The 25,620-nt window shown below is 46.7% G+C and overlaps 1 protein-coding gene across 3 annotated transcripts in view; it reads right to left on the bottom strand.

The window, feature by feature from the left end:
- The window catches only part of gabbr2 (gamma-aminobutyric acid (GABA) B receptor, 2), a 54,344-nt gene that overhangs the window by 7,587 nt on the left and 21,137 nt on the right, over nt 1–25,620 (bottom strand). For all 3 annotated transcript variants that reach the window (XM_061267334.1, XM_061267335.1, XM_061267333.1), the window contains 12 exons: nt 24,643–24,780; nt 15,139–15,309; nt 13,296–13,397; nt 12,921–12,986; nt 12,659–12,847; nt 12,181–12,423; nt 10,511–10,571; nt 10,001–10,081; nt 8,853–9,003; nt 8,645–8,777; nt 8,060–8,167; nt 6,949–7,071 (listed from right to left, as the gene is read on the bottom strand). In XM_061267334.1, coding sequence (XP_061123318.1) covers nt 6,949–7,071; nt 8,060–8,167; nt 8,645–8,777; nt 8,853–9,003; nt 10,001–10,081; nt 10,511–10,571; nt 12,181–12,423; nt 12,659–12,847; nt 12,921–12,986; nt 13,296–13,397; nt 15,139–15,309; nt 24,643–24,717 — 1,503 coding nt within the window. In that variant the 5' untranslated portion in view covers nt 24,718–24,780. The remainder of the gene's footprint in view (nt 1–6,948; nt 7,072–8,059; nt 8,168–8,644; nt 8,778–8,852; nt 9,004–10,000; nt 10,082–10,510; nt 10,572–12,180; nt 12,424–12,658; nt 12,848–12,920; nt 12,987–13,295; nt 13,398–15,138; nt 15,310–24,642; nt 24,781–25,620) is intronic.

Below are 25,620 nucleotides of genomic sequence, written 5' to 3'. Positions count from 1 at the left end.
ACAAACGGCGGCCGTAAAAGAAAAAAAAAGTCGGAAGCTAGGCTCGACTGACAAAGCCCGAGCGGGCTGCCTTGCATTTGCATATTCAAATGAGAGCGCCGTTCAGGGTTAGCCGCTTACGCTAATGACGCGTTTAGCGCCTACTAAATAAGTTAAGGCACTTCCATTCCGGAGCCCAGGGAGCTACGCTACTGTAGCTTTCTCCAGTTGCTAATTTTAGCGGCTATGCTTAAGCCTCACGTTTTTATGCTCTTTGCTTTTCTTCCATCAAAGCATTTTTCCCATTTTCACAAGCGCACAACGTGACATTCTGGCAATAAATGTTTTGAATTTTGTTGAACTTGTCTTTTTCCGTGACTATGTGTTCGACAACTATCGGCTGTAAAGCGCACACGTAGGCACAAAGAGTGCGACGGCCGTGACAAAGGTGGTGCTCGGAGGCCGCGAGTTATGCGATAGGAGCATCGCTGGCCACCCGAGGGAGCTGACACAACGAGTGCGGCAGCGGTGGCTGAATATGACAGCCTTGCCAACACCTCAAGAGTGAGTCACACGCGCTCCGCGGGCCATCTCAGCACCTATCGAATGCGCACAAGTGGCAAAGGCGACACCTTATGCCATCGAGGCTACGAGGCGCTGGAAAGCCCTGGCGCGTGGCCGAATGCGGCCCCATGAAACTTACAGGACGTGGCGCCAAAGGGAACGGTGTTTAATTTCAAGACACATACGCGGGCGTACGCAGGCGCTCAGGCAATCAGCTTTGGCTCTTGGCTTTGGCCCGCCGTCACTGGTGACTGATGCCACCACCCAGAGAACATCCTGGCACGGTCACGGGAGAAGATATTAGAAGACATTAAAGGAGATGAATTGCTTGGGTGTCATTTGTCTTCTGGTTTGGCAGCGTACACATTTGCCGATGCTAGCACATACAAATCTATATATGTACGTTTATCTGCAGGTTCTATGTCTCTGTCCATCCATCTGTTAGTCCATCTATCTGTCCGTCTGTCTATCTTAGCACATCTCTTCTTTCTTTCCCTTTATAGACGTAATGAAGAACCAATCCATCTCTCTCGGTCTCCCTCTCCCTCTCTCTCTCTCTCTCTCGCTCTCTCTCCAAATCGATCCCTCCCAACCAATCAGTCTCATGTGAAGCTCATTGTGAGGATGCGGCAGCGCATTTAATCTGAACGTGAATCGATAGCCGGGGTATGGTGAACCCCACTGTACGTACCCCAAATGATCTTGTGCACGAATGAAAATCAAATACTGTTACATTGAACGCACGCATGGAAGTAACAGCCATTATTGTCCCGCTGATGTCTAACCAGAATGGCTTCGTTGCACTCGGCTCGACCCGCACTCGCTTTCAATTCTGCTTTCAACAACCGCGCGCCGCATTTGCATCGCCACACACACTTGTGTGGAGAACAGAAGCGGCCATTTGGTTTTCAGAGCCACACAAAACACCTTGTGGAAGGCGCTTGACAGATGGCCGTCGGCGATGTCGTTGCCGTGGTTGCGAGAGGGCGGTAGATTGACACGCGGTGGATTTGGCGCTCAGCTGTAACGCACAGACATCATTGAACGCATGCGACGTTTGGATTGCAACCTGCTGGTCTTGCAACACATCACCCGTTGACTTTTTCCAAAATTCATCGACCAAAAAGACAAGATGATGAAAAGTGAGTTTTTTGGTTTATTTTTGCAAATGGAGTCCGGTTGATAGCCCACAATGAGGCTCTTGGATGTCCCTCCTAAAAGGCAAGGTCACGGAGCAGAGATCCAACGGGGCGGTCTTCTGAACTTATAATGCTGATACGTCGCATTATGACATGATAAAGCTTGGCTCGCAAAAGTCTTTAGAGGGGGTGGAGAACTGAAGTGGTAGTCAGCGATATATTGCGTCCTGAAGGAGATGGCAATACAGTGACTGAACTTGCCCTACTAAGCCACCCTCCGCCTAAGTGATTTTGCTTCGACTGCTGCTTGAAGTCACCCATGAAGTTCCCGGGGCTCTCACGGCGGTCCTTTTTGACTTTGAGGAGCCGAGCCGGGAAATGACAGGAAGCCAATTCACACTTTGGAGGAGGAGGAGGAGGAAGAGGGTTTAAACAGAGGTGACATTGACACAAAGAGCCAGCCAGCCAGCCAGCCAGCCGCTCAGACGGGAGGTGACAACCTTCACAACGTCACCGCGCCCGGGCTATAAATACAAGTCGTTTCCACAAAGTGAACGTTGGACTTGATGGCCTCAATTCAAATGAGTGTCAGTGTCACGCATCCAAACAATTCACGCAAGCAGGTGGAAGGCAAACAAGAAAAGAGTTGGAGCAAGCGGTGTCAGCTCAGTGGGCCCATCAACTAACTGCATTTGGAGTTTGTAATGCCAGTTAAAAATAATGTTGAGATGATATCATAACACCGTCAAAGTCTGACCTTTCACTCCACTTCGACTGCATCCAACGTAGCAGCGAGCCGAATAATTCATGTGAGCAGGTAACGGAAACGAGGCCTACAGCGTCGGAGAGAGCCGGATCTCCACGGTGTCGGCTCGGGTTTAATTAGCCGACCTTTCAGTCGGCGCTGTCAGCGGCGAGCGCTAATCAACGTCGCCTTCCGTGGCATGACGTTAAGTGGCCGTGACACGTTCACAGAGCTTGCGCTTCAGCTATCCATCCGTTGATGGCCTTCTGCTACTCTCGTTTACGTTCTTCTTGTTCCACCAGCCGGTTGCTGCAAGTGGACCTCGCTTAACTTTCCGGGCTCCGTTTTACTTCAACTGGCCATTCTGCAAGTGGGCCGAGCACCTCACTTGAACTTCAAAGCAGTGATTTGAATATCACACTGCTGCTTTTAACCGTGAGCTGAACTCAACGGGACCTTTGTCATTGACATTTGGTGTCCTTGCCTCACATTCATCCATTCAGCCCCTCATGAGTTCTGCGTCACCCCCTCCCCATCTTTCAGTCTTACGCCATGGCCCGCAGCCTGCCCGAGGCTCTAGATCTGGTGTAAAAGAACTCCACAGAGCAGCCATGTCTTTGCAATTGGCGGGCTCACATCGCCGAGGCGGCGGCCAAGTGCTCTTATCATCTTCGTCGTTGGGCAACCTTGGTGGTCTTCTCACAGAAAGGGCAGCATAATTGTGGCAAACACATTCCAATCTAGAAGCGCTTAGCTCCTCAGGTGAGGTGCCCCACCCCGGCATTTTCTCCCTCCATCTATGCGTCCAGCCGTCGTCTTACTTTCCATCTTGGTCCCCCGGGCAGCCTGCAGAGCCGCGAGCCCTCCATCAGGAAGCAGACACATCCATCAGCATCAGAGGATCCCATTATGGCTCAGCAGCTGATTCATTCGTCTTTGTGTCAATTCCTTCATAGAGACAAGACGTGCCAGCAGTTGAACGTCCCTTTACTGGTAGTGCACTAAACACAACCCAAGTGCAAACTGGATCTGTCACCTTACTGTAACTTCAAGTTCTAAAATCTGCTCCAACTAGGCCTGAAACCTCGTTTCTGTCAAGAACAGACAAAACCGCAACGAGCATTTTGCCGCAGCTGAATATCAAATTGAAGCGAGCCCGTCAAACAATCAGCACGTTTGGCTTCCATTGCACACTGCTGTGCTTTTACAGGACACGGCTGGCGCGTTCGAGCCTCGACCGCGTAACCGCGGGGACTCCTCGTAGTGCTTTTCATTTGGAAGACTTCTAATTGGTCAATCAGCTGTTGCCGAGCAACAGCAGTCTGGGGGAGCGGCAGGAGAAGAGAAATGAGGGGAAAAAATGAGGAAAATAAAAGAGGCGAGGGGAAGGTGACGGGTGGGTAAAAGAACACAAATACAGAAAAGGAATTGCCCCCCCCCCTTTTCATTTTGAACGGGCTGAGCCGTGCGGAACCAAGAGGTCTAATTTAGTCCGCCAGAGTGTCAACAAAGAAGCGAGGCACCTCTGGAGGAGGCCTCAGAGAGCCTCCCGCAAGATTTCTTTTCAGCAGTAGGAGTGGAAAGTGTAACTTTGACTATTGCAATATGAAAAAACAATTTCTTCCGTAGCGTATTTAGCAAAGTATTTAAAAGATAATCTGCGTCACCGGGCGCATATGCTCGGTATCGATCGATGTCTGCCATTGCCATATTGCTACGGAGGACTGCTGTCTCCGATTGCCTTTCTGAAAAGAACCGCAAAACCAAAGCACACTCTCGCTCCCTCTTCTTCTCTCTCTGCCATCCCAGATAAAAATCCACAAGAGGAGCTGGCCCCGCTTGACATAGCGCCGATTCGCGTGCGCTCGGAAGAATATCTGGCTCGGCAAAACCTGCTTTTGGCGTAATCTTCTTAAGAGTTGACGCGAAGCAAAGCAAAGTGGCTGCTTTAACCCGGCAGCTTGCGAGTTGAATCGAGGACAGCCACCATCTTAATTGCACTTGTGTTTTCTGAGCTTACGACAAATTGGAACAGTGCCGACCTTTCTCCCATGACGCAATGGGGCGCTCGCTAACACTTGCGCCATTCTTACAGGCTGTCAAGACTCGGTTTGAGCGGAAGGAAAAATGTTGCGAGGTCTCGGCGCGCCGCCCGGGTTCCTGCCTCCCCCCCTTGCCTCCCCCGGAGGTGGTCGATGAGAAAAGGCCTAGGTGGGTGGCGGTTATCCCTTAATGACCCAGTTCGCTTTGAGAAGGCAGGCATTGATCAGAGCAGTTGCTTTGTCTCCTCGCTGACAAAGCCAGCCCGTGCTCGGCGGCATCGTGCAACGCTTAATGCCGCGCATAAAGACCGAATCTCGCTCGCTACTTTCTCCTTATCTTCAGGCTCACCGTGGAGTGCAATTGAACTCATTCGCCCGACCTGAAGACGATCTAAAGAGGAAGTGAGTGAGTGGCACTCATGTATTTTTCAAGACAAAGTGTTCAATCTTTTATTTTTCTTTCAACGACATTTTTGGGAAAGGGAAGAGCCAGATGGCTTTTGAGGCGGCATGAACGAAATAATTGCGCAATAGTCAAAAGTCAGTAAAAGTAGAAATTAAATTGCAATCAACAAAAGGACTTGGCACTGTTGCTGTACCTGTCAGCGTTTGCAGCGCTGATAATAAGCAACGGGATACCTTCAAAGCGGCGGGCGGGAGCTGAAAGCGGGCGGCGTGAGTCAGTGAACGCTTCATCACCGCCGCCGTCATCATCACCCTTGCCGACTGCACACGTGTTGCCACGCAAAAAATCTGCAGAAAAAGCCCTAAACTTGCTGTTTTGGTCTGCCGGGATCAACGGAGTCACGGGTGTCGGGAACTGTGGTCGTTGCCGTAGCGACGGAGGGGGGTAGGAAACAGAAGGAAGGGTGGAGATGCTTGGCTGCGGGATCCGACGAAATGCTAATCATCTTCTTCCTGACAGTTTGTCCTTCATTATGCAAGAGAAGACACGGGAGGGGGCGGCAACGCGGGTGCAAAAAAGAAATCATAAAATCAAATCTACATCGATGCAAAAGCCACACACGAGGTCACATGCTTGACTCCGTTGCTACACATGCGTCTCATTCGGCATTCCCAAGTTGCCCCCCCAAAGAAAAGAAAAAATTTGCTTTTTGACAGTGAATGGGCGGCTTGTTATTGTTAAACAGGTTTTGTGACGTCACGTCAAGTTCAGCGGTTCCGCCGTAAGCTCAGAGGAGGCTCTGTCAGCGCGGTTGCAGTTCCATCTTCTTGTTAACGCTCAAACGGCCAGCAAAAGGGGCTGGCCTACTTTTGCAAATGGTTGCTCATTAAGTGGAGCCAGCTGTTTTAAGAGTAAGCACGTTAGTCCCACCGTGGCAACATAAATTCCACCACATGAACAACACAGGCTTATTCCCAAAAATGTCCAATGGCTGGAGAAGTTATCCATCAGATTTTTGCAACACTTTCTGCCAACAGAAGCAAAAGAGTCCAAATATATTTGTGTTCTTCCTCACTAAGCTACTTATTAGCATGATTGCAGCGCTATGTCATGGCAGCGCGTCCCCATCGTCCGCCATTCTGGAAGTTGGGTACGGTAACGGCGCATACGTACGGCGTGCCTCTCTGGCACAGATCTCATTGGAAAGACTAAAATAAACCTCCTTGTGGACTTTATTCATCACTGCGTTAAGTGAAGGCGCTGGTCCAAATGAGCTGTCAGATAGAGAGTCCTTCTATCCTCTGGCAGGATGTTGGCAACAATCAACAAACAGAAAAGAAGATGAAAAGCAGGAATCACGTTTTCCCTGTCGAGACCTTCCAATAACCCCCTGATAGCCCGTTAATCATCTCAAGGCTCCAATCATTCAGACCTTCATGCTCCAAGTCAACACAAAGCTCTCCACTTGAGGTACAGTAAAACCGCGAGATGTGGCAAAAGATCACGAGCGATTCTTACGAAATTCTCATCTTGCCCGAAAAATACTCGACTACTGACTGAAGCTACTTTATTAAGAAACTGATTGGATGAAATGTCCTGCTGATGCTAGATGACCAAAAAAGAGCCTTGCCTAATACAAAAATACAAAAATGCGATAGCAAAGCACTGCTGACTCATGAGATGCCAAAGCTTCATTCACATTTTAGCCATTGGGCGGTTGAGTGGGAAACCCCATCGAGTCACGAGTTCATTTTCATTGCACGCATCTCCGGCTAGAAAAACAAGGCCAAGCGGGGCGATGCCAGCAGGCCATGCCAACGCCTCGCATCCAAATTGGCAAATGTCGGGCGGTGCTGGGGGTTGTGGCGCGGAAAGTTGTGGCGGCTCACATCCGAACCCAAAACTAATCAACAGAAAAAAGACAGATGGTACCATAGCCCGAGGCTCGCAATTTGTTTTCCTCTGCTCCAAATGCAGGCATTCTGGGTTTTTTTTCAGTTTGGTTCTGGGACTCTACCAAATTGCGATGGAAGCAACGAACAGAGGTGGGCCGACACGGGAGCGTGCACTGACCTCCAGGCTGTATTCTTCCACGGTCCTCTTGAGCGGGTCCACAATCTGCCAGCAAATCAGGATGCATAGGTCGATCAGCAGCATCCCACCAACGATGATCAGCAATTTCTGGTCTTTTATGATCTGCACGAGGGGGGTGGGAACAAAAAGTTTTATGAGCGTGGCACTCAATAATCCCGATTATTGTCCGAGCGGCGACCCGCGGGTTTCTCACAAGCGGCTCTGATTAGCTGCAATTAAGCAGCGATGAGGATGCGTCATGCGCCGTGTGCAGAGCGAGACACTAACGGCCAGGTGTGGAGCGATGACATCAGATGGCGACGCTCAGCTTTTGTAGCCTGAACTTTTGCCGGGATGAAAGCGGCGGCCTGTCGGTGATCTTTATTTGGAATGCCGTTTGACGGTACGGAAACGTCGTTCAAAGCAAAGGTCAGGTGGCATTTCTTCCTGAAGCAGACTGTACTGCTTGGTGGGAATTGAGCCAGTCAGATGCTGTGAATATTTCAGAACATCTTTCGCCGTTGCCTGGGCCTAATTAAAAGATACAAAGGCTGACAAATCAGCTTTGATTTTTCTCATCCCGAGAAGATCTCGGTTACAGTTCCTGATGCTGCGAGGCATCTCGCCATGTCGGAATTCCCGCTCTCCTCGTCTTCGAGCCAAGCCGACTTCCTTTTCCATATGTGCCACTTTGTCTGCCTCTCTGGTTTGTCTTTTCTCCATCTCGCTTCTTGGCCTTCTTTGCCCCAAATCCTTCCAACTCTTTGATCCGTCCCTCAACCTGGCAGGCCACCCACACTTGCTCCAGAAAGCCGGCAAGTGGGAGCGAGAGACAGGGGAGGAGGAAGGGATGGCGGGAGGGAGCGGTTCTATTTATAAAAAAAAAAAAGGCCACGAACCGCCACTGCTGTCTGCATCTTTTTTACATAACTGGGCCAATCGATGTGATTGAATGTGATAGCTCAAAAACGTTCATGTGCTTCATTGAAGTTATTTCAAGACTTTAAGAGTGGCTACAAACTGATGAGTCGTGCGGACATTTTAGTCTTTGTGGCGTGGGACCCAATGAGAGCCCAAACGGTGTCTGCTAAAATACGTTGACATCACGTACCTTTTTCTTCATCTTAACATTCTTGAAGATGGCGTGCACCCTCCACGTCTTAGCAAACATGGCGCCAAACGCCGTGGTGTAGCCGACGATGAGGATCCATGTTCGGACCTATCGGGCGATACATGGATCGTGAGCACTTTTTCTTGCGTGACACACACCCGCTGTGGTGTCAGTGTGTGCGTCGGGGGCTAACATTTTCTAACTTGGCGCTCGTGACGTCTGTGACGAGTATGAACGTTTCCTTGAAGATGCCAAAATAGCGCTCTAAAAATGAACCACAAATGTATGAAGAAAAAAAAAAACCCAAGCTGTCAGGTTGCTTTCTCATCTCTTATCTGGTAAGCACTGCGGCTGTCACGCTGAAGCGAGTAATTCGTGCTAATGAGAAGAAACAAAAGGTAGACCTCTCGCTCTGCTTTGGCGCCAGAGGACGCCGCTGATGTGGGTTTTAAAGTTTGAAAAGAACCCAATAAAGCTTGATATAGCCACGCTGTGCAAACTTCTACCTGCAGCATCCTACGCGGCCTGCGCCATTTTGCTGCTGCGGCAAAACACAATGTTATCTGCATAACGGCAGAAACTGACCGTGCAGAGCGTCTGAAACTCGTTGTCGGATACAAAGCCACCATCCAGTCCGAAGAGGAAGATGGAGGCGTAGGATAGCATGCCGCCCAAGATGATCAGATTGTTCATGTAGGGACTGGACATCTTGATCAGTCTGCAAGACAAGACGCGCTCTTCAAGGTTTCGTTTTGCATTTCTCTCATTGTTTCTTTTTTAGACCGGCCCTCACCTGTGGTTTCTGTTCTTGATGTTGAAAAAGAGGAAGGCTCCGGCCATGAGCATGCCCAGAATGGTGATGGTGGACAGGATGCTGTAAAGCGGAACGTTGATGTGCCGTCGCTGCGAATGCACAAAGGTCTGATCTTTGGGCGGCTCCACGCCTGACGGGAAGAAGGAGGACGGCTTCAGATGACTTTGGCAGCAAGTTGCGTCCTCCCAACCGCCAACTTAGTGACAAGGCTATTCCACGGCCATTTCCTGTTTCCTTTGCAAGCGCGGCGATCGCTGGAGCTATTACGGGAGCCTTCGCTTTTTTATCTCCCGCTCTATTCTTTTCTGGCTGAGGGCAGATCGATGGCAGCGCAATCGTCTTACACATCTCTGCTTTCCACGCTACTGTCCAGAACTTTCTGAATGTAGAGGCGTGGGCGGAAGGGAAAAATAACAGTAAGGTACGATGACAAGCAAAAATTGGAGCGGTAAATAATTTCGTTTCCGTGGAAAAAAAAATTACCTATAACGTGCTTAAATTTTTTTTTTTTATTTCAATTGACCCCCATCAAAAACTAAAACTCAGCATGACCTTATTTTTGTTTGTTTATTCGTGGCGTTGTGATGTCAAAAAAAGTTTCAAAATTGAGGGGAAAAAAATCATAACCTGAGATTTTTTTGGAAGAGGCAGCTTTGATGATGATGATGATAACATGTTACAGATACAGATTATGGGTGCTGGACATTCATTTTTCATTCATTCATTTCAATGTATATTTAATGTGCTAGTTATAAATTGCATGAACACCCGTGTCCTGTTGTTAATATATTAGTTGTTAATTTATAAATTGCAAATGTACTTTACATCAAATCCAGAGTAACCAGAATACTGAGGTTGTCTATTGCTTGTCGTATGGTTGTTGTGTGCTGTACCTTGTTGTGTGTTTATTATTGTTGTATGTTGTCCAAAATGTAAGGATATCTGGCCAATATCTGATACTTATGGGAAACCAGGCCCCCTATTAAAAGCTTTAAATAGCTTGCTTGGGGTGACCTTTTCACGCATCCAGAATTACTGTTTGTTGTTCCATGTTGTATGTCTTGGATATCGCGTGAATAAACTCAAACTCAAACTCATTTTGTGGAATTATGCCAATTCCTCCATACCTTGGAAGCGGATCGAGTTGTTGATGAGATCCAGCACGTCTGCGATGGCATTGTACTCTCCCACTTTCACTTCCTGCCCCTCTGTTTTGAAAAACAACAGCATCCGATCAACTTTACGGCCTTGAACAAAACATTCAAAACAACGCATTCGTAACATAACAAAACATCAATAAGGTAGATAATAAAGCACTCGGCAACGGCTATCACTTAAGGATGGGAATATGCACTTTAATATGTTTTTTAATATGCTTCCCGCTTTTATGCAGTTTCAATTATGCGTTTATTTCACCTCAAGGAGAGCCGGCGGGCGATAAAGAGAAGATAGCGGCGAAGGAATCAAAGGCGATAAACGCTTCTTCAAGATGGGTGGGCAGCGAAAAAAGCAACAGCGCTGTTTCCGCTCAAACGAATCGCAGTGTTTTTGCGGAGCAACTTTGTCTGACGATCAACATTGGAAAAAGGAAAAAAAAAAAACAGCAGCCGACATGACGTCATAAGTTATTTTTGTACCTTGGAACTGGTTGAATTTAATGGTGCCCATCCGCTCACCGTTACGGAACATCACTTGGCCCTGGAAGAAAGACAAACAACAACAACAGGGCATCATTACATGTTAAGAGCGAGCAGCTCAAGTGGTTTATTCTACCACACAACCAAACTGTCATACCGTACTAAAGCCGGGAAAAATCCTGACGTTAGCATTTGGCAAAAGAGAGCCATCCCCGATGAGCCTCCTCCCAGCAAAAATAAGTCTTTGATTGAAGCAGGGAGGGAACAAGATAAGCACTTTTAAGCCGCAGAGCCGACAAAGCAGACAAAACCAATTGAGCTTTGCGCCATTATCGTCTAGTGTCGTCCAATCAGTTTGGCTTCTGTGGCTTTCTCTGGCCTCCGACTCTGCGTGTTATTGACATGTGAACTTCAGAGAAGACTCATCGCTCGACAGAATTTGCTGCTGTTCACGAAATGTCTGTCTGTTCACGATTGCATCCTGCGTGTGTCTGTCCATTCACGCACAGGGTAAAAGTGTGTCAGTCCTTTCACTATACATCAACAGCTCACCTCATTAAACGGCACCTTCGGGCACCTGCTGTGCAAACAGGGTCTTGCCCTCATGACTCAGCAAAAAGCCAACATCAGCAAAATGAGCAGATGACCGAACCGGGGCGCCGGTGCACCTCGGTTGCTTTCCCTTTCACTTCCCGTCCCCTCTATACAGACACTTGCGCTATCCAAACAAGGCGCTGACTCACACCTTGCTAATTACAGTAATATGTCGGCGCCCCCCGGATTTAATTAACACACATACACGCTCACACGTAATGAGAAACGTTTGCGCTCATGCCCCGGTGACCACAAATCAAAGGGAACATACGCATCATCTCAATGGCCATTACATTCGCGGTTCCGGGGGTATCTGTGACCTCCGTGATAAGAGTGGTCACAATTGTGTTCTCTCAGGATGGAAATGTGCGTTGCAAAAAAATAAATAAAAAGTGGACCACCACCAGGGGAAGACAAAGGCTTCTAATGAAGAGGCGGAATTGACAGTTTTTCCCGTTGTGTAACACTGGCTAGTTTGTGTGTGTGCGTGAAAAGAAAGTGGCATAAAAGATGCATGCGGCGTGCTGGCTGTGCTGGCGGGAGATTGCCTTCCCGTGTCTGCTGCCTGCTGCGTGTGTGTGTGTGGGGCTTGTGCGTGCAGAGTCATCTCATTTCAGGGATGCTTTTAAGAGGACAGCTCTTATTATAGCACATTTATACTTATATTGCTAGTGCTCGTTGATTGTTTACTAATTGGGAAATGGCCCAGTCCCTAGCAAACAAAGCACAATGACAGAAACAATGCACAGCTCAAGACGTAGCCTTCAATGCCATACTTGGCATCCTGCTGCCGGACGGGAGCTGCAATTTCCTCTCATGGCCCAACAGGCAGGACAGGGCAGGATCAATGTTGGATGCGCTGGAGTGGGCACGCAGCAGCACTTTGCAGGGGCTAAGTAACCTCTGCAAACCATTTGCGCTAATCAACGCAAAGGCTGCCCGACATTTTTCTTGCATACGCGCGCACACACGTACACAAGCCTGGATTAGACACACATACAGATATTTGAAGAAAGTCGGAAGGGACTTATTAGCAACTTTTTGTGTAAGCTGGCCGCCCTGCTATTTCGACTCACCGTGACGCCAAAGAAGTTGGTCTCGTTCATGACGTCCAGCACCATCTTGCCCACCTCGTGGTTGTTCACAGTGAAGTTGGGGTGTCCGCTTTCCCGCTGCTTTTCACGCAGCAGGTGCATGACCCGGGTCAGGGTCTTGGCAATGACCCAGATTCCGTCGTAGGCGAAGCCGTGAAACTTGCTGGGCTCCACGCCTTTCTGACGTAGCTCGCGGCTGTACTCCCGCTCGTACTCCTTCGGCGTCTAAAACGGGGCATCGCCTTTTAGTAATTAAATGCAAGCCAGATAAATTGGGGAGAAGCTCGCTAATTAACAAACTGCAAAAACAACTGCCCAGTGCTCTTTTTTTTTAGTGTGGCAATTATCGGGAGCGTAAATACCAAGCAAATACCACCACCAGCAGCACGCTTGAGTGCATTTGCTATTTTCTGTACCTCTTTTTTGTTTTACTACTCGCAGACTGGGAAACAGGGCTCACCCTTCCGGAGATGCCCTTGATCTGCCTGGCGCTGAGGGGCTCAAAGTCCACACTGATGTAGCCCTCCATGGCGGCCAGCAGCTTCTTGGTGGTGCAGTTGGTGCTGTTGGCCTGCTCCCACCAGTTGCCCTGGTACCAGCCAGGAATGATCCACTGGTATTTGCTTCCAAACATGTTCAGGTTGTACGCCTGCACGAGAGGAGAGAGTGCTGTTCAGGTGCCGTGGGGTTGTCGAGGCATCGCACCAGGGGAGGCCACTTACGCAGCAGAAGACTTTGGCAGCCAGGTTCTCGTCAAACTGGCCAATGATGATCCTCACGTCGTTGTCCTATAAGAAAACCCAAAAATGGACAGAAAAAGTAGGTCGTGTGTGCAAAGTATGTGCCCACAAATGTACCATCCGAATGTTGCTGCGGGTGTTTAGTGCAGCTGTGGTGTCTGCTTGAAACTTTACGATGGTCATAATGAGCAACATGCTATGCCACGCAAGCTGCTAGCTTGCGCATCGGGACTAGCGGGATGCCGACGGCGCAATACAGCAAGAAGAAGAGCACCCCGTCACCATCAAGGCGGCGTTGAGACGCTCCCGTGTTCTTCGTCCGGAGCACGACCGTCAGGAAACTTTAGCGGAAATCACCTTGAGTTTTTTTACGTTGACGCAGGGGTCGTTGGAGAAACTCTCGGTGTCTGCGATCTGGATGTCGGCCTTCTCCAGTTCGCTTGTGAGGTCATTCCTCACCTGAGGAAGCACGCCAAATTCCAGTTTCACAATCAATCTTTTTTTTCAATAACGTCAAATGAATAAATACAATATGAATACACAATTCAATCCATTACTTGAGTATGCTAACTGTGTCTTTTCAAGGGCTAAAACACAATTTTTGTCCTTTGTTATTTGACTAGAAAGGTCAATACACAACAAGATTGTTTTGCTGTGTATTGTTCCAGAGTGTAATTAAACACCCTGAGGGCATTTTCCTAATCCTGTTCTCCGTCAGCTCTGATGGATGTTTGCCGTTCCCGCCTGTCCGGCAATAAAGTTGATTGCCAAATATTGCGCGCGTGTTCACGTGTGTGATGGCTCGCCGCTCCCTCGTCGTCATTACCATTAAAGCAGGGATGTGCTGTAAATAGAAGGTGGCCGGAGAGGCTCAAGCTTGCGAGGCAAGGCCAGCTGCTGGAAGTGGGCTGCTCCTGCCTTGGTGTCGGTCCGCGCCCACCCCCGTATGTGACGCCAACACCATCTTGTGCAAATAATAGAGCGCGGGAGCGACACGCTTGCATATTTGAAAATGAGGATTAGAGGACAATCTGGCAGCAGGTTGACGGAACGGCGTCGTTTTCCGTCTTCTTCCTGCCCTAAGCCTCTCCCTGCTCTCACAAGCGTGGCGATGAAGGGATTTCGGCTCGTGGAGGAGCTTTTGCAAGCACACTTTTCTAGATATCTATTTAAATAGTGTGTGAAGTACGGAGCAGAGCAGAGCAGATTGCTTTCTGGTGAGGAGGTGACGTTTTCAGCAGCTCTGTCTTGTTCTATCGCGATACAACGTTGGAAGTGTCGCACTTGCGTCTCCAGCATCTTACAAACACTTGAAATGAGATAGCGACGCGCCACACAGCGCTGAGTGGGAGAATGATAAGAGAAAGACCTCCTGACGCCTCTACCTTACTCAAAACCCGACCACCTTAACCCACAAATGTGCAGCCCATCAATTTATCTGGCGTTGCAACATCCAGCGCAACGTAAAAAAATGAGAAGCTAATCAAGCTAACGCGAACGCAGCCACAGTACAGCAACTCACAATGGCGCCTTTCACAATGTCATTGACGACAGAAGAAGCGTTTGCGTCCACAAATGTTCTCCCGATGCGAGCGGCAAGATTTGCGTAGGCGGCAAAGAAATGAAGCTGCATGACGGGAGAAACGCTTGAATGGAAAATGACTGCCACCTACTCAAAACACATTGGCATCGTCAAAGAGATAATGCTTTCAAACGCGGCAATTATTGCTGGGCGTTGATACTCCGGCCTCGCGTCACTACACTGTTGTTTGTGCCGTGTCGTTTTTGTTTTTTAAACATTTTGTTTTATGCTCGTGGTTGGCGGTAAAAAAAAATGAAATTGTGTATTTGATAAGTTAGCTATTAGCTAATTAGCGACTCATGGCTACTTTGACATTAGCAAAACAGCTCTCAGCTATTTTGAGGCGATGCTTTGATTTCCTGAGGGCATAGACACCCTTTGGACTCTTGTTTGATTTTGTCTGTGTTGTTTTACCATTAGCCCGAAACAAAGTACATCTGCAGTCTGCTTGCATCATTCACACGCCAAAAAAAACACTGAGCGCGTTCTCATTTTCATCACGTTCCACTGGGATGCCCAAGTCTTCTCATGAAAAATAAATCCTCATCTTTATTTTACATTCAAAGTGCTGTTTTTTTCCCCTTTTGTTTGTGAATAGAGCAAAAGGAGAGGACAGACCTCGGAGAACCTCTGCACGTCTTGTGTGAGCGTCCCTACGCGGCTCCAGTTGTAGTAGTTGAGGAACTTGACCACGGCCGGGTTGACGGCGTTGTCCGACGGGACTGTGCGGAAGAAGTTGGGATACTTTTTCTTGTCTGCCAGCACCGGGGTGGTCGCTGCAAAGGACAGCTGAAAATCACAAGACACAAACACGACTAAGATTCAATGCATATGTGCATTAAATGGTGTAGAGAGTAGAGATCGTTAAAAAGAAGGCATAAATGTTAAATGGGAATGATGTCGTTTGTCATTCCTTGCTGTTTGGCTTTGTCTTTCTCTCTCGCTTCACCATGCACGAATTCCAGCAATAGGTCACCAGCGTTCCCTTGAGCCAAAAACAGCTGTAATTAATTTTTGCAATGAGATTAGACATGGGCGCGCACGCACGCACGCACGCGCACGCACACACACACTCACTCTCATGCAAAATGGAAGCGGCATCTTGCACGAGAACAAGAGCGCATGAGACGTTTGCCGCAAAATGACAACGTGTACGATAACGGAGGTCAATATTTCAGTGGATTGCGACACAGCAATGTCGAGTGCAATGGGTGCAAATTTGACCTTAGATAACGTAAATTGGTGAGCTGCGCCTGTTGATTTAAGGAAGCGTGTGACTCAGCGGGGTTACACACTTTGCGAGTAGCAGACCAGGCTGTGATTCATGATAGCGATAGACAGCGGCGTTACTGGGTCCGCCCGTCGCAGCGTTTTCCTAAAAAGAGTTTAAGCACCTCCTGACTGTGATCTCCTCATGATACGTCTCTCTCGGTGAATCACGGTCGCATCATCTTTTCATCTCCCACTTGTCACCAGGTGCAATTAGCTGGCGCTGTTGAAATTTGACTTTAGCTTAAGGAGTTCGCAGCAAAAAAAATCATTTGTGTTGCAAGAAAGATGTCATTTTCTATGGTTTGAGTCTTTCACAGTTTGATTTTATTTTCAAGCCTGCATTAGCTGCCCATGAGGTGAGCCCTACACTGGGGTGTCATTTTCTGTGAACTTGAAACAGACTGCAATCCATTAGGACGTGCAGCCAACGCGTATGAAAGATGACGACTCCGATGGCCGTCATCTTATCGTTGTAAAAGTGCTGGCGGGTCGGATCGGCTCTTTTCTTGCATCCCGCAGAGTGCCTCCGCGACCTTGTCGTGAGACAAGCGCTTTTAATTACCTTCGGCGTAAAGGGGAGGAGGGAGCCAGGGACCAAGCAAGACATGGCAGGCGAGTGACCTCCGAGTACGAGTGTGTTCCTTACATTGGCTGCTCCGAGGACTATTTTGGGCCCTTTCCGTCGGGGCTCTTCAGCGTTAGCTCAAGACTCCACTGCTCTTTCAATTAAACATCAGTGCTCCTTCAAACCGGATTGGATGGATGGTGTTGACAAAAGGATTGGCCTCTGGGTTCCTAAAGAAAATGGCCACACCTTGATCCAAATGTCTCAAACTGTTACGGTCTTCTGCAGTTCATTTGAAGCAGCACAATGTTGTAGTAGAGCTGCGTTTTCATGGAAGACTGATGGTGGGTTTCAACACCTTGGTGTGGTTCAGTAGCAAAGTAGCCAGCTAGTAGCTAGTGAGCAAAATTAACAAACAATGTCGCTAGTTTGTCGGAATAGCGAGCCATTAGAAAATCAATGAAGAAGCTTAGGCTAAATGAGCTTCCATTAAACAGCAAGTCAGTCTGTCCCTAAACGAGGAGCCGGCGTGATCTGGCAGCATCGATCGATCGTAGCGGGGGCTCCGTTCCAATCGCTTCCGCCGAGGCTAACTGTGCGGTTTGCCTTTGAATAATGAAGTGGCCGTCATGGATAATAAATGAAGGGACACGACGGCCACGTTTAGACCGTGCGACTAACTCAATAGAAGAAGAGGAGGTCCGACCGAAACCCGTAAGTATGAATATCGATAAGCACTTAAATGGAAACCGGGCTGGCGGTCGACGCAACGACAAAACATTTTGAACGCGCTCAGTCGGAACGATCTTCCTCAAGGGGGCAAAAAAATGTTGTTCAATGGTGGCGAAAAAAGTATTTCCTTGCCCATCCCTGTGGCTTATTGATCAAACATGATCGGCCACAACGATCGAACGCGGGCTGATGAATGATCGGCGCTTAACCCCGAAAAATTAATCATTGCGGGATCGTTACAAACCCGAGAGGAATTTAAATACGGAAATATTTCAGTGCTTACAAGCATCATGTTTAGCATCCGCTGCAATCCCCATTTGTGACATTCTATCTTGGTGGTCCTAATGAGTTGCAAGCGATGGATGTGCGCGTTTGTGTTGGGTCCAAAAGCTTCACCAACTCGCTACTCCCGCAGCGCAGCAAATGCCGCATATTGAATATTGAATGAAGCTCAGGACCACCAGCGTGCTTCCTGATCTAGGTTAAACTGCACCGAAGGTCTCTGCTCTCCAGAAAGCAACCGATAATTGACACCAAAAGGCTGATTGGTAGAGCCTCCAATACATCAATTCGTAACCCTCAGTGCTAACACGCAGCAATATACGTATGTCTCAGAATCACGGCGTCATTGCAACGTTGGACTTTTATGACATCGACATGCAGCTCCTCGCAAAATCTGACCATAAAATGAAGTTTTACGTTACCTTCGCACCCTCAATCAAAGCCAACACACGAGAACCAGGAAGTATCCTTCCTCCCCAGCCGCCAACTAGTAATTCTGCTGAGGTTGACGCGCGATAACTTTGACGTGACATAAATTGTTAACACGGCTACCCCGCCTCCCTCATCACGCGCGCTGGCAGACAGCTTTATCGGTGGCGGTGGCCATTCTTCACGCCGCCATCTGTCGACGGATCGGGCCTGTCCCCCCCGCTTTCAAGGACAATGATGGAATCGTGCCCTGCCATCATCCCCCTTAACCATCAATTACTTTTAAGGGAGACATGCATTTTTTCGTCATTTTAAACAGATTCCACATCATCCGTGTGGCACATGGCCAAACAAAATCAGCCACGCAGCAATCACCAAGTGCCATTCCTCAGAAGCAAGCACCCAGAAAGGTTCCACTGCATGATCACTAGTGCACTGTGCTGAAAAAAAATATTCATATATTCAATTAATCGTCTCTGACTTTCATCACATTATAGTCAAGTACAAAAATATCTTGGTTCATGCAACATTTTAAATTTTAATCATGCCCTCCGTGTGACTCCCAGTTTTTGAAGGAAATCCCAGCAAGAGTGGAGAGCGAGGGGAGCTTATCAGGGAGTAGGGGGGGGGGGGGGGCGCTGTTGAGCGATGGCATCCTGTCACCTGGCTTCATAGCTATTCTATTTATAAATGGAGATTTGATAGCGCAACCAGAAATGGCCTGCCTGTGCATGATTAATGAGCAGATGCTGCGTCGGGGAGGCCACCGCCGTGCTCTCCAGCTGTTCTCTCCCAGAGAGAAAGCCAATGACAAAAGAACTGGAAATTTACCGCAGATCAAGAATGTTCGAGTGCACGGCTTGTGGCGTTATTCGAGTGAACGGTGCCAAATGTGTTGCAGTTAAGCTGGGCTCCAACACACAAATTTATGTTAAGGCTCAGCTAGGCCAAGAAAGCTAAAGTTACCGATATTGTAACTATCTTTCCCACTTTAACTTCAAATAATCTTTTTAACCTAGCTTCTTTTTAAGAACATTTGTCATGTTTTGCATATGCTTGCTCCTTTTTAAAAACAAATACATTGGCGTGCTGTCTAACTCTGCATTCGTGAACGCGATCCGACGCCGCGTACATGAATTAAAGCTGACTCTGCTTTTTTTTCGGCTGCTTCCCCGAACTCCCGTGCCGTCGTGACGCATTAGCCGCGCTACGTGATGTCGGTAAAAAGGCGTCCCCGCATCTCCTGCACTGCCTCGGCGGTCCCGCGGGCGGGCTGCACTTCAGAAAGCAGCAGATTACCTCTGGGCAACAACTCTGCTTGTCGGAACACCTCTTTGCCATGCTAATTGCCTTTTTATATATTTTGTTTTTTTTGCCCCCCCCCCCCCCTCTTTTTGAGAGTCAATGCTTGCTGGGTAAGAAAGACGAGGGGCTTGTTCAGTCGAAGGCTTGCATGCTACTTGCTTAATCAACCGTAGTTGTCAACTTTGACGACAGAGATTCTTGATCGCGCCTGATATCAGGTCGGCTCGGCTAGCCAGAGGTGCTATCGAGGCATCTTATTTTTGTATACACATTCAATTTTGTCACCACTCATGGTAACCATCACCCTGAATAGGAATAAATGAGGGCTGGACATAGTCCACAATGCCTGCCACCTTCTCCACTCATTATAGTGCTACGGCACCGGGACGTGACTTGCATGCAAATGCAGCGTACAGTTTACTTTAACAGCCAGTCATCTCAAAGAACACAGGCCCCAAGGACGCGCAATGTGACACAAGCCATAAGACACGGCGAACTGATTCACATTAGGAGCATTCCGTTAGCATTTCGATAATTGTTAGCATTGTTCAACAATTGTTAGCATCGCTGCTAACAAGGTTTTACAGGTAGTAAAGCACATTGCTGACTTTTTGAGATTTTTGAGGGATTGAAATTTAAACATTTCCAGCTGAGGACTTTCCTATATAAGCCACTGAAGGAATGGGGTCGAAATACAAAAAGTCCTGCCTAGCTACAAAAACAGATGTGCTCAAACCTCATTGAATAAAGTATATTCACATATTAAATCAATAAAAGAAACATTTTAACCATATAATTATACCTACACACCAAATCAATAAAGAAGACATAACTAGACATTTTTGATAGGTGGTAATGACAAAGGTTTTTATAACTTTATGATCTGATATATACCGTTTTTTTTCATGTATGATGCGCAAAATTTAACTAATTTATTGTCCTAAAATCTGGGGTGCGCATTATACATGGGTACAAAAAAAAACAAAAAAAAACATTTTTTTTTTTGTTTTGTTTTTTTAATCCGGATATGATACGGAGGCCGCCATTACAGATGCGCTTTCTTCTCTGCTGTTCACTTCAAACACGCTCCATACGAACACAATGCTCTCGTATCAGACGCTTGCTCGATCACCTGCTCGTTTGCTGTCACAATGTACCCTACACAAATCCGAAACATTTCTTCGCTATCGAGTTTGCTAGCGCATGCGCAGTGATACTGACCGGCAGAATAACATCCGGTTGTTCCCAAAGATGATCTTTTTTCTGAAATAATTTTACGTTTACGGACTTAAGTAGGAGTCAAAATTTGAGTGCGAATTATACATGGGTACAGGCTTTTTTCCAGCATCAACATGCCATTTTTAGGGTGCGTATTATACATGGGGGCGCATTATACATGGAAAAAAAAGGTATTTCTGAGCACTTTGAAATAACAAATGTTTTTTGATATATTGCCTGAATAGCTTAACGACCCTTAAGGAACTGTTTAATGCATGTCTGATGATTCTCTAAATCACGGACACTGCCAAAGTCGTCTAAAAATGTTCAGTACTTGATTGTCTCTTGTGTTTTGACTAATGCTAGACGCCAGTTTTCGATGACTACTTCTGGACAGAGGGAGATATTTTGCCTAACAAAGAAAAGATATGGTTGGAAGCATGATTAAACTAAGAATATGATGACGTAAGCAAGTACATGTAGTATCAAAGGAACAAACAAACAAAAACATGGTAAATGGTGAGAACAAACTTTGCATAGTCAGGGAACATTAATAGATTAATGATATCACAGCCGAAAAGCTCACATAATTTCGTGCAAAATGACAAAATTGAAAGAATGATGAAAGAATGAGGTGCGACAGTGTATGTGCAAGAATGGAGGAGAATGTTTACAGGAAGGTCACTTGGAGATAAAACCCAGCAGGTGCCAGAGGGAGCCAGCTGAGGACTCGGCCAAAGATGATCGCCAAGGCCGAAAGACGGGATGGAAGACAACAGCCCCCACACACACACCGAATCGCCCATAATCAGCACCCACTTCCATGGAATCAAAATCTCCTGCGAACTTGCCCCACCCCAAAGACTCATCACCCATCAAACCCGGGCCACACCGGCATGTGCAACTGAATATAAGCTGACCAAAGAATCTTGAACGTTGCCTTTTCTGAATGGAGACTTTCTGCTCTTGAGAGGCCCAGCGCTGTATTTTACTTTCCTGAAAACAGAGCTTTCTTAACAAGAATTGTGGTTGAACTCAACCGACCTGTGTAAATCTAATTTCTGCTTCAGTGTTTTAGCATTTTCCTAAATCTGAAAAAGTCAAACGAGCACGCAGTGAGTAAAGTGGATAACAGGTGATTGGCAATGGCTTTTGTCGTGAGGCGCGGATAGCGCGCTCCCTAAATCGTGGACAAAATCCAACGCCACGTTAGTGTTTGATTCGTGCATTCAAAGACCCGACTCGGCATGTATGCGGTTTGCTTAGTTTCTTAATGACGCCGCCGTAAATGTCAAGATTATTACTGGCAAAGTATTATACGCGGCTAATGTGTGCTTTACAGCCTGCACATCACTGCGTGTGTGTGTAGGTTGAAAGAGGAAGACGATAGCGCCAGCGGTTACTTCCAATTATGTCCTTATTCATATTTAATGTTGTTTGTTAGCGCTAAAAGGTCAGCGCCTGCTGCCAGCAGGGGGTCCAAGGGGTGGCGGCAGCTCGCCCCATGTCTTTCAAAATTCGCTGCCCCAAGACTCCCTGCTGCCGCCCCCCGCCGCCACCCTTTCCTGTTAACCTATCGAGTTGTAAATATCTCATAATACCATCCGTCCCGGCCCACATCCAGCCCCCCCTCCTTGCAACTTGCTTGGATGAGGATTCCAACCCCCAAATAAAGTTTAGGCCTCAATGCCTAACATTAGTATGACAAACAGCATGTAGCCATAAAAAGCAGGATTAAAGAGGATGTCTTGTTTAGTAATCTTTGGCAAAAACTAAAATAAACTCAAATACTAATTATTTTCATTCATCTTTCAAATTTACATCTTACAACAAAACTCAGTGTTGGTAATTAGTGGTCGGCAGTGGAATTGCCCCCAACAAAATAAGGAAGCAGAACACAATACTGAGTTGCAAATTGTACAAAATAGTCTACTAAATAGCATGACTGTGAACCCAAGACCCACAATGGATTTTTTTAGCCGTTGAATAACATTTGTTGTCTTCATGTCCACGTCGTGCACAATGTCTTATCTTTCCCCGTAAATGTTTCCCATTTCTTCCTGGTATTGTATGCGTGCAATTTACATACAAATTTGAACTCCAAATGACAAAATAAACACGCAAAGCGTCCACAAGCGTGTGAGGAATGCTTTAAAAGAAATTTTCACTGACTAGTGACTGGCTCTGCTTCTCCAGCCTGAAAAAGACTGGTGGGGAAAAAAGAGAACTTGTCCGAGTTATTTTGGATCGTCACACTGACCCAATGTCGTTTCACCCTGTCCAGCGGTTGAAAGGAAATCCGCAAAGAAGGCGGAGCGCTCCGAGCGCTTGGACCGCCGGACTCCATTACGAGCCATTAAGCAACGTGACCGCCTGCTTGGAAAAGACCAAAGCTGGCGCGATCGATTAAGAGCAGTTTAACTGTCTGACACAGCCGCACGCTAAGATGAGAAACATCAACTCCCCCTCACACACATGCAGAGAGAGTTAGGAAGTAGAAAAGACATCATTACTACAAAGTGCTTTGCAAACCGCTGGTTATCATCACTGGATTGCCTCATCATGGGTCAACACTCACCAAATTTGCCAGGTGCTTGAATCTTGGTACTGTCTCCATATTTTAGAGATCCCAAACAAGTTGCCTTTAAAAATATATATATATATCCCTGCATTAGAAAAAAAAGCTTATCTCCGCTTGCAGTTTAATTATGCTTGCTATTGTCGGCTAGTTGTCAAACAAACCCAGGGATCAAAAGGTCATACTGGTGTGTTGACAGCATGTCCAAAATGACAAGACTCTAACGGCTATATAATGACAAGACTCTAACGGCTATATAATGACAAAAATGTTATGAGAATTGCCTACACGTCCAGCTCGGGCAAAACAAAAGCCAGCAGCATCAGCATCAGTGGCAAGCTGCGAGACGAAGCAGAGGGGCTAATCATCTCACAGCCCTGCAGCAGCACACAGAGCAGCTGGATAAATACGTGCTAAGCAAACAGCCAGGCATCCAACAAAGAGCTATACATCTCATTTGTGCAATTAAAATAAAAATAACTTGGCAGCCACGTCAAAGTGTTTGCATTTCGACAAATATTTCTTGCCATTTGTAATCTCCAGTGCTGCTCTGATGATGTTAGTGCAGTTTCTCTTATAAAGCAGACAAACGTAGCCACGTATTTAAAAGAAAAAGAAAAAAAAATACTTTAATGCTCATTAAAACAACTTGGTAGTTGCTTGTTGGTAGGATTCAGGGAGGTGGGTGTAGTACAGCCAGATTTTGTAGGGCTCAATCACAACTGCCACCACTGACCAATAAAAAGCCAAGAAAACACATCATAAAGTAAATAGAGATTACACTTTTGCCAGTAATCCTTCCTGATATATCGTCACATCCAATGTCGGATGCAGTAAAAATCTCCACAAAGAAACAATTTGAATCTATGAATGAAAGAAATTGATGTTTTTCCGCGTAATCTTTTCTCTGGCGAGGTGTCTTGTTGGCCATAATTGCGGGCAGAAGGAGATTTGCGGCGTAAATGTGACATTGGCATTAAGCCGCTGCCTCTTGTAATATGCTATCTGCTGGCGGCAGCAGCTTTTCGCCTTATCTTATCGCCGGCCAATAACCTTCTGCGGTGCTCGACACGGAGGATGGGAAAGGGGGTGCCGATGTGTCGCTGCCTTTGAGCACATGCTTGAATGTAAGGAGTACATTGTGAAGAGTGGTGGTGGTGGGGGCGGGTTGAATGCTATGTGGTCGTTAGCTTAAAATGCTAACATTATAAATGCTAATTTAAGGCCTGAAAGCTTGGTTTGGTCATCTGCATCAAATCTCTCACAAATGAATTCCAGGCTCAGCAATGTATTTGCATAAGCTGTAAAATAATGCTATGCTTTTGTTAGCGGTAAATGCTAATCAAGTAAAGTCGAATTTATTTAGATATATTTATATTTATTTGTATAATCACTGCAAAAAATGTAGAGGCTCAGCTGTTTTCTCAAAGGGAAGCCTCCATCCTCTGATATGTATTATCTGACAAATAATCTGAGGTTTAAAAGCAACTAATTACAGCTAAAAGTGTAATGCTATGCTGTTATGTTGTTTTCGTTCAATATGCTTACATTATGCTAATGAAGTCATTCCACCACAATTTCGTTAGTGTGGATAGCTAAGTTTATAAAAATGAGACATCTTAAGCGGACCAATGCCGCTCCTTGATTGTACTCAACTCTGTTAGCATTTCATAAAAGATGATGTCAGGACAATCTTCAAAACAGACTGCGAGTAATGGTGGCATTAGAAATTAACTAGTACCTGCACCAGGTTCCATCCCTCCAAGGACTCCGCAATGATGGAGGTGACGGAGGGGCAGACGCCGCCAAAGATCATCAGGCGTTTGGGTCCGTAGCAGATGGCGTCAAAGAAGGCCCGCAGGCCCTTGGCGTTGTCACACTGCACACCACAAAAAAAGAAAAAAGAAAATTAAGTCTCCTTTATTTACTTTGTTCAGTTGAAGAAGAGCCTAATACTTGCTACTATCAAACACTTTTAAAAAAAATAGTTTTTCTTGTGCCTTTTCACCACAAATATTTAGAATGTATGATTGGGCTCAGAGAGCTTTTTCCAAGAAACACTGCCGCAGCATCAACTCTTCTCCGATGTTACGTTGCCATGGGAACAGCTGAAATGAACCGAGGCAATGTGTAACAAAGTTGACATGCCTATTATGGGTATTAATAACCATGAAGCACCCTTGTATAGATCAATAGTTTCCCCCTTGGACCAGTGGAAGTGATATTAGGTTTAGTTCATGGGAGCCAAGGATGTTATTACGAAAGGGAGGCTGCAGAAGAAAAGAGACTCCAATTTATGTAAATACCGTATTTTTTGGACTATAAGTTGCGTTTTTTTTCATAGTTTGGATGGGGGAGCGACATACTCAGGAGCGACTTATATGTGAAATTATTCACAATTTTTTACTTGATCATTAACACATTATACTTACTAGTATAGTTGATCACTTCACGTTATTTTCACTTTAAACCGCGTGAGGGCGCACTATGGCTGTGGAATAATTGGAGCCTCACTGACAATGAGTTCCATTCACTGCCTTCCGGAGTTAGGAGATTTAATGATTTGGAGTGACAAAGATGGTTCGATTTTTATTTATGTTATAGTCATTTGACATATAGTTTACCTAGAGAAGTAACGTGTATGTTGTTAGACTTCAGTATTTTCCGATTGTCTAGCGAGGCCATGAAGGCAGCGAGGGTGGGGGGGGGGGGGGGAAGA

Source organism: Syngnathus typhle, linkage group LG20 (genome assembly GCF_033458585.1).
Source record: "Syngnathus typhle isolate RoL2023-S1 ecotype Sweden linkage group LG20, RoL_Styp_1.0, whole genome shotgun sequence".
Classification (NCBI taxonomy): Eukaryota; Metazoa; Chordata; class Actinopteri; order Syngnathiformes; family Syngnathidae; genus Syngnathus; species Syngnathus typhle.
The sequence above is the reverse complement of the archived record's forward strand: the minus strand, read 5'-3'. Positions and strand labels throughout refer to the sequence as shown.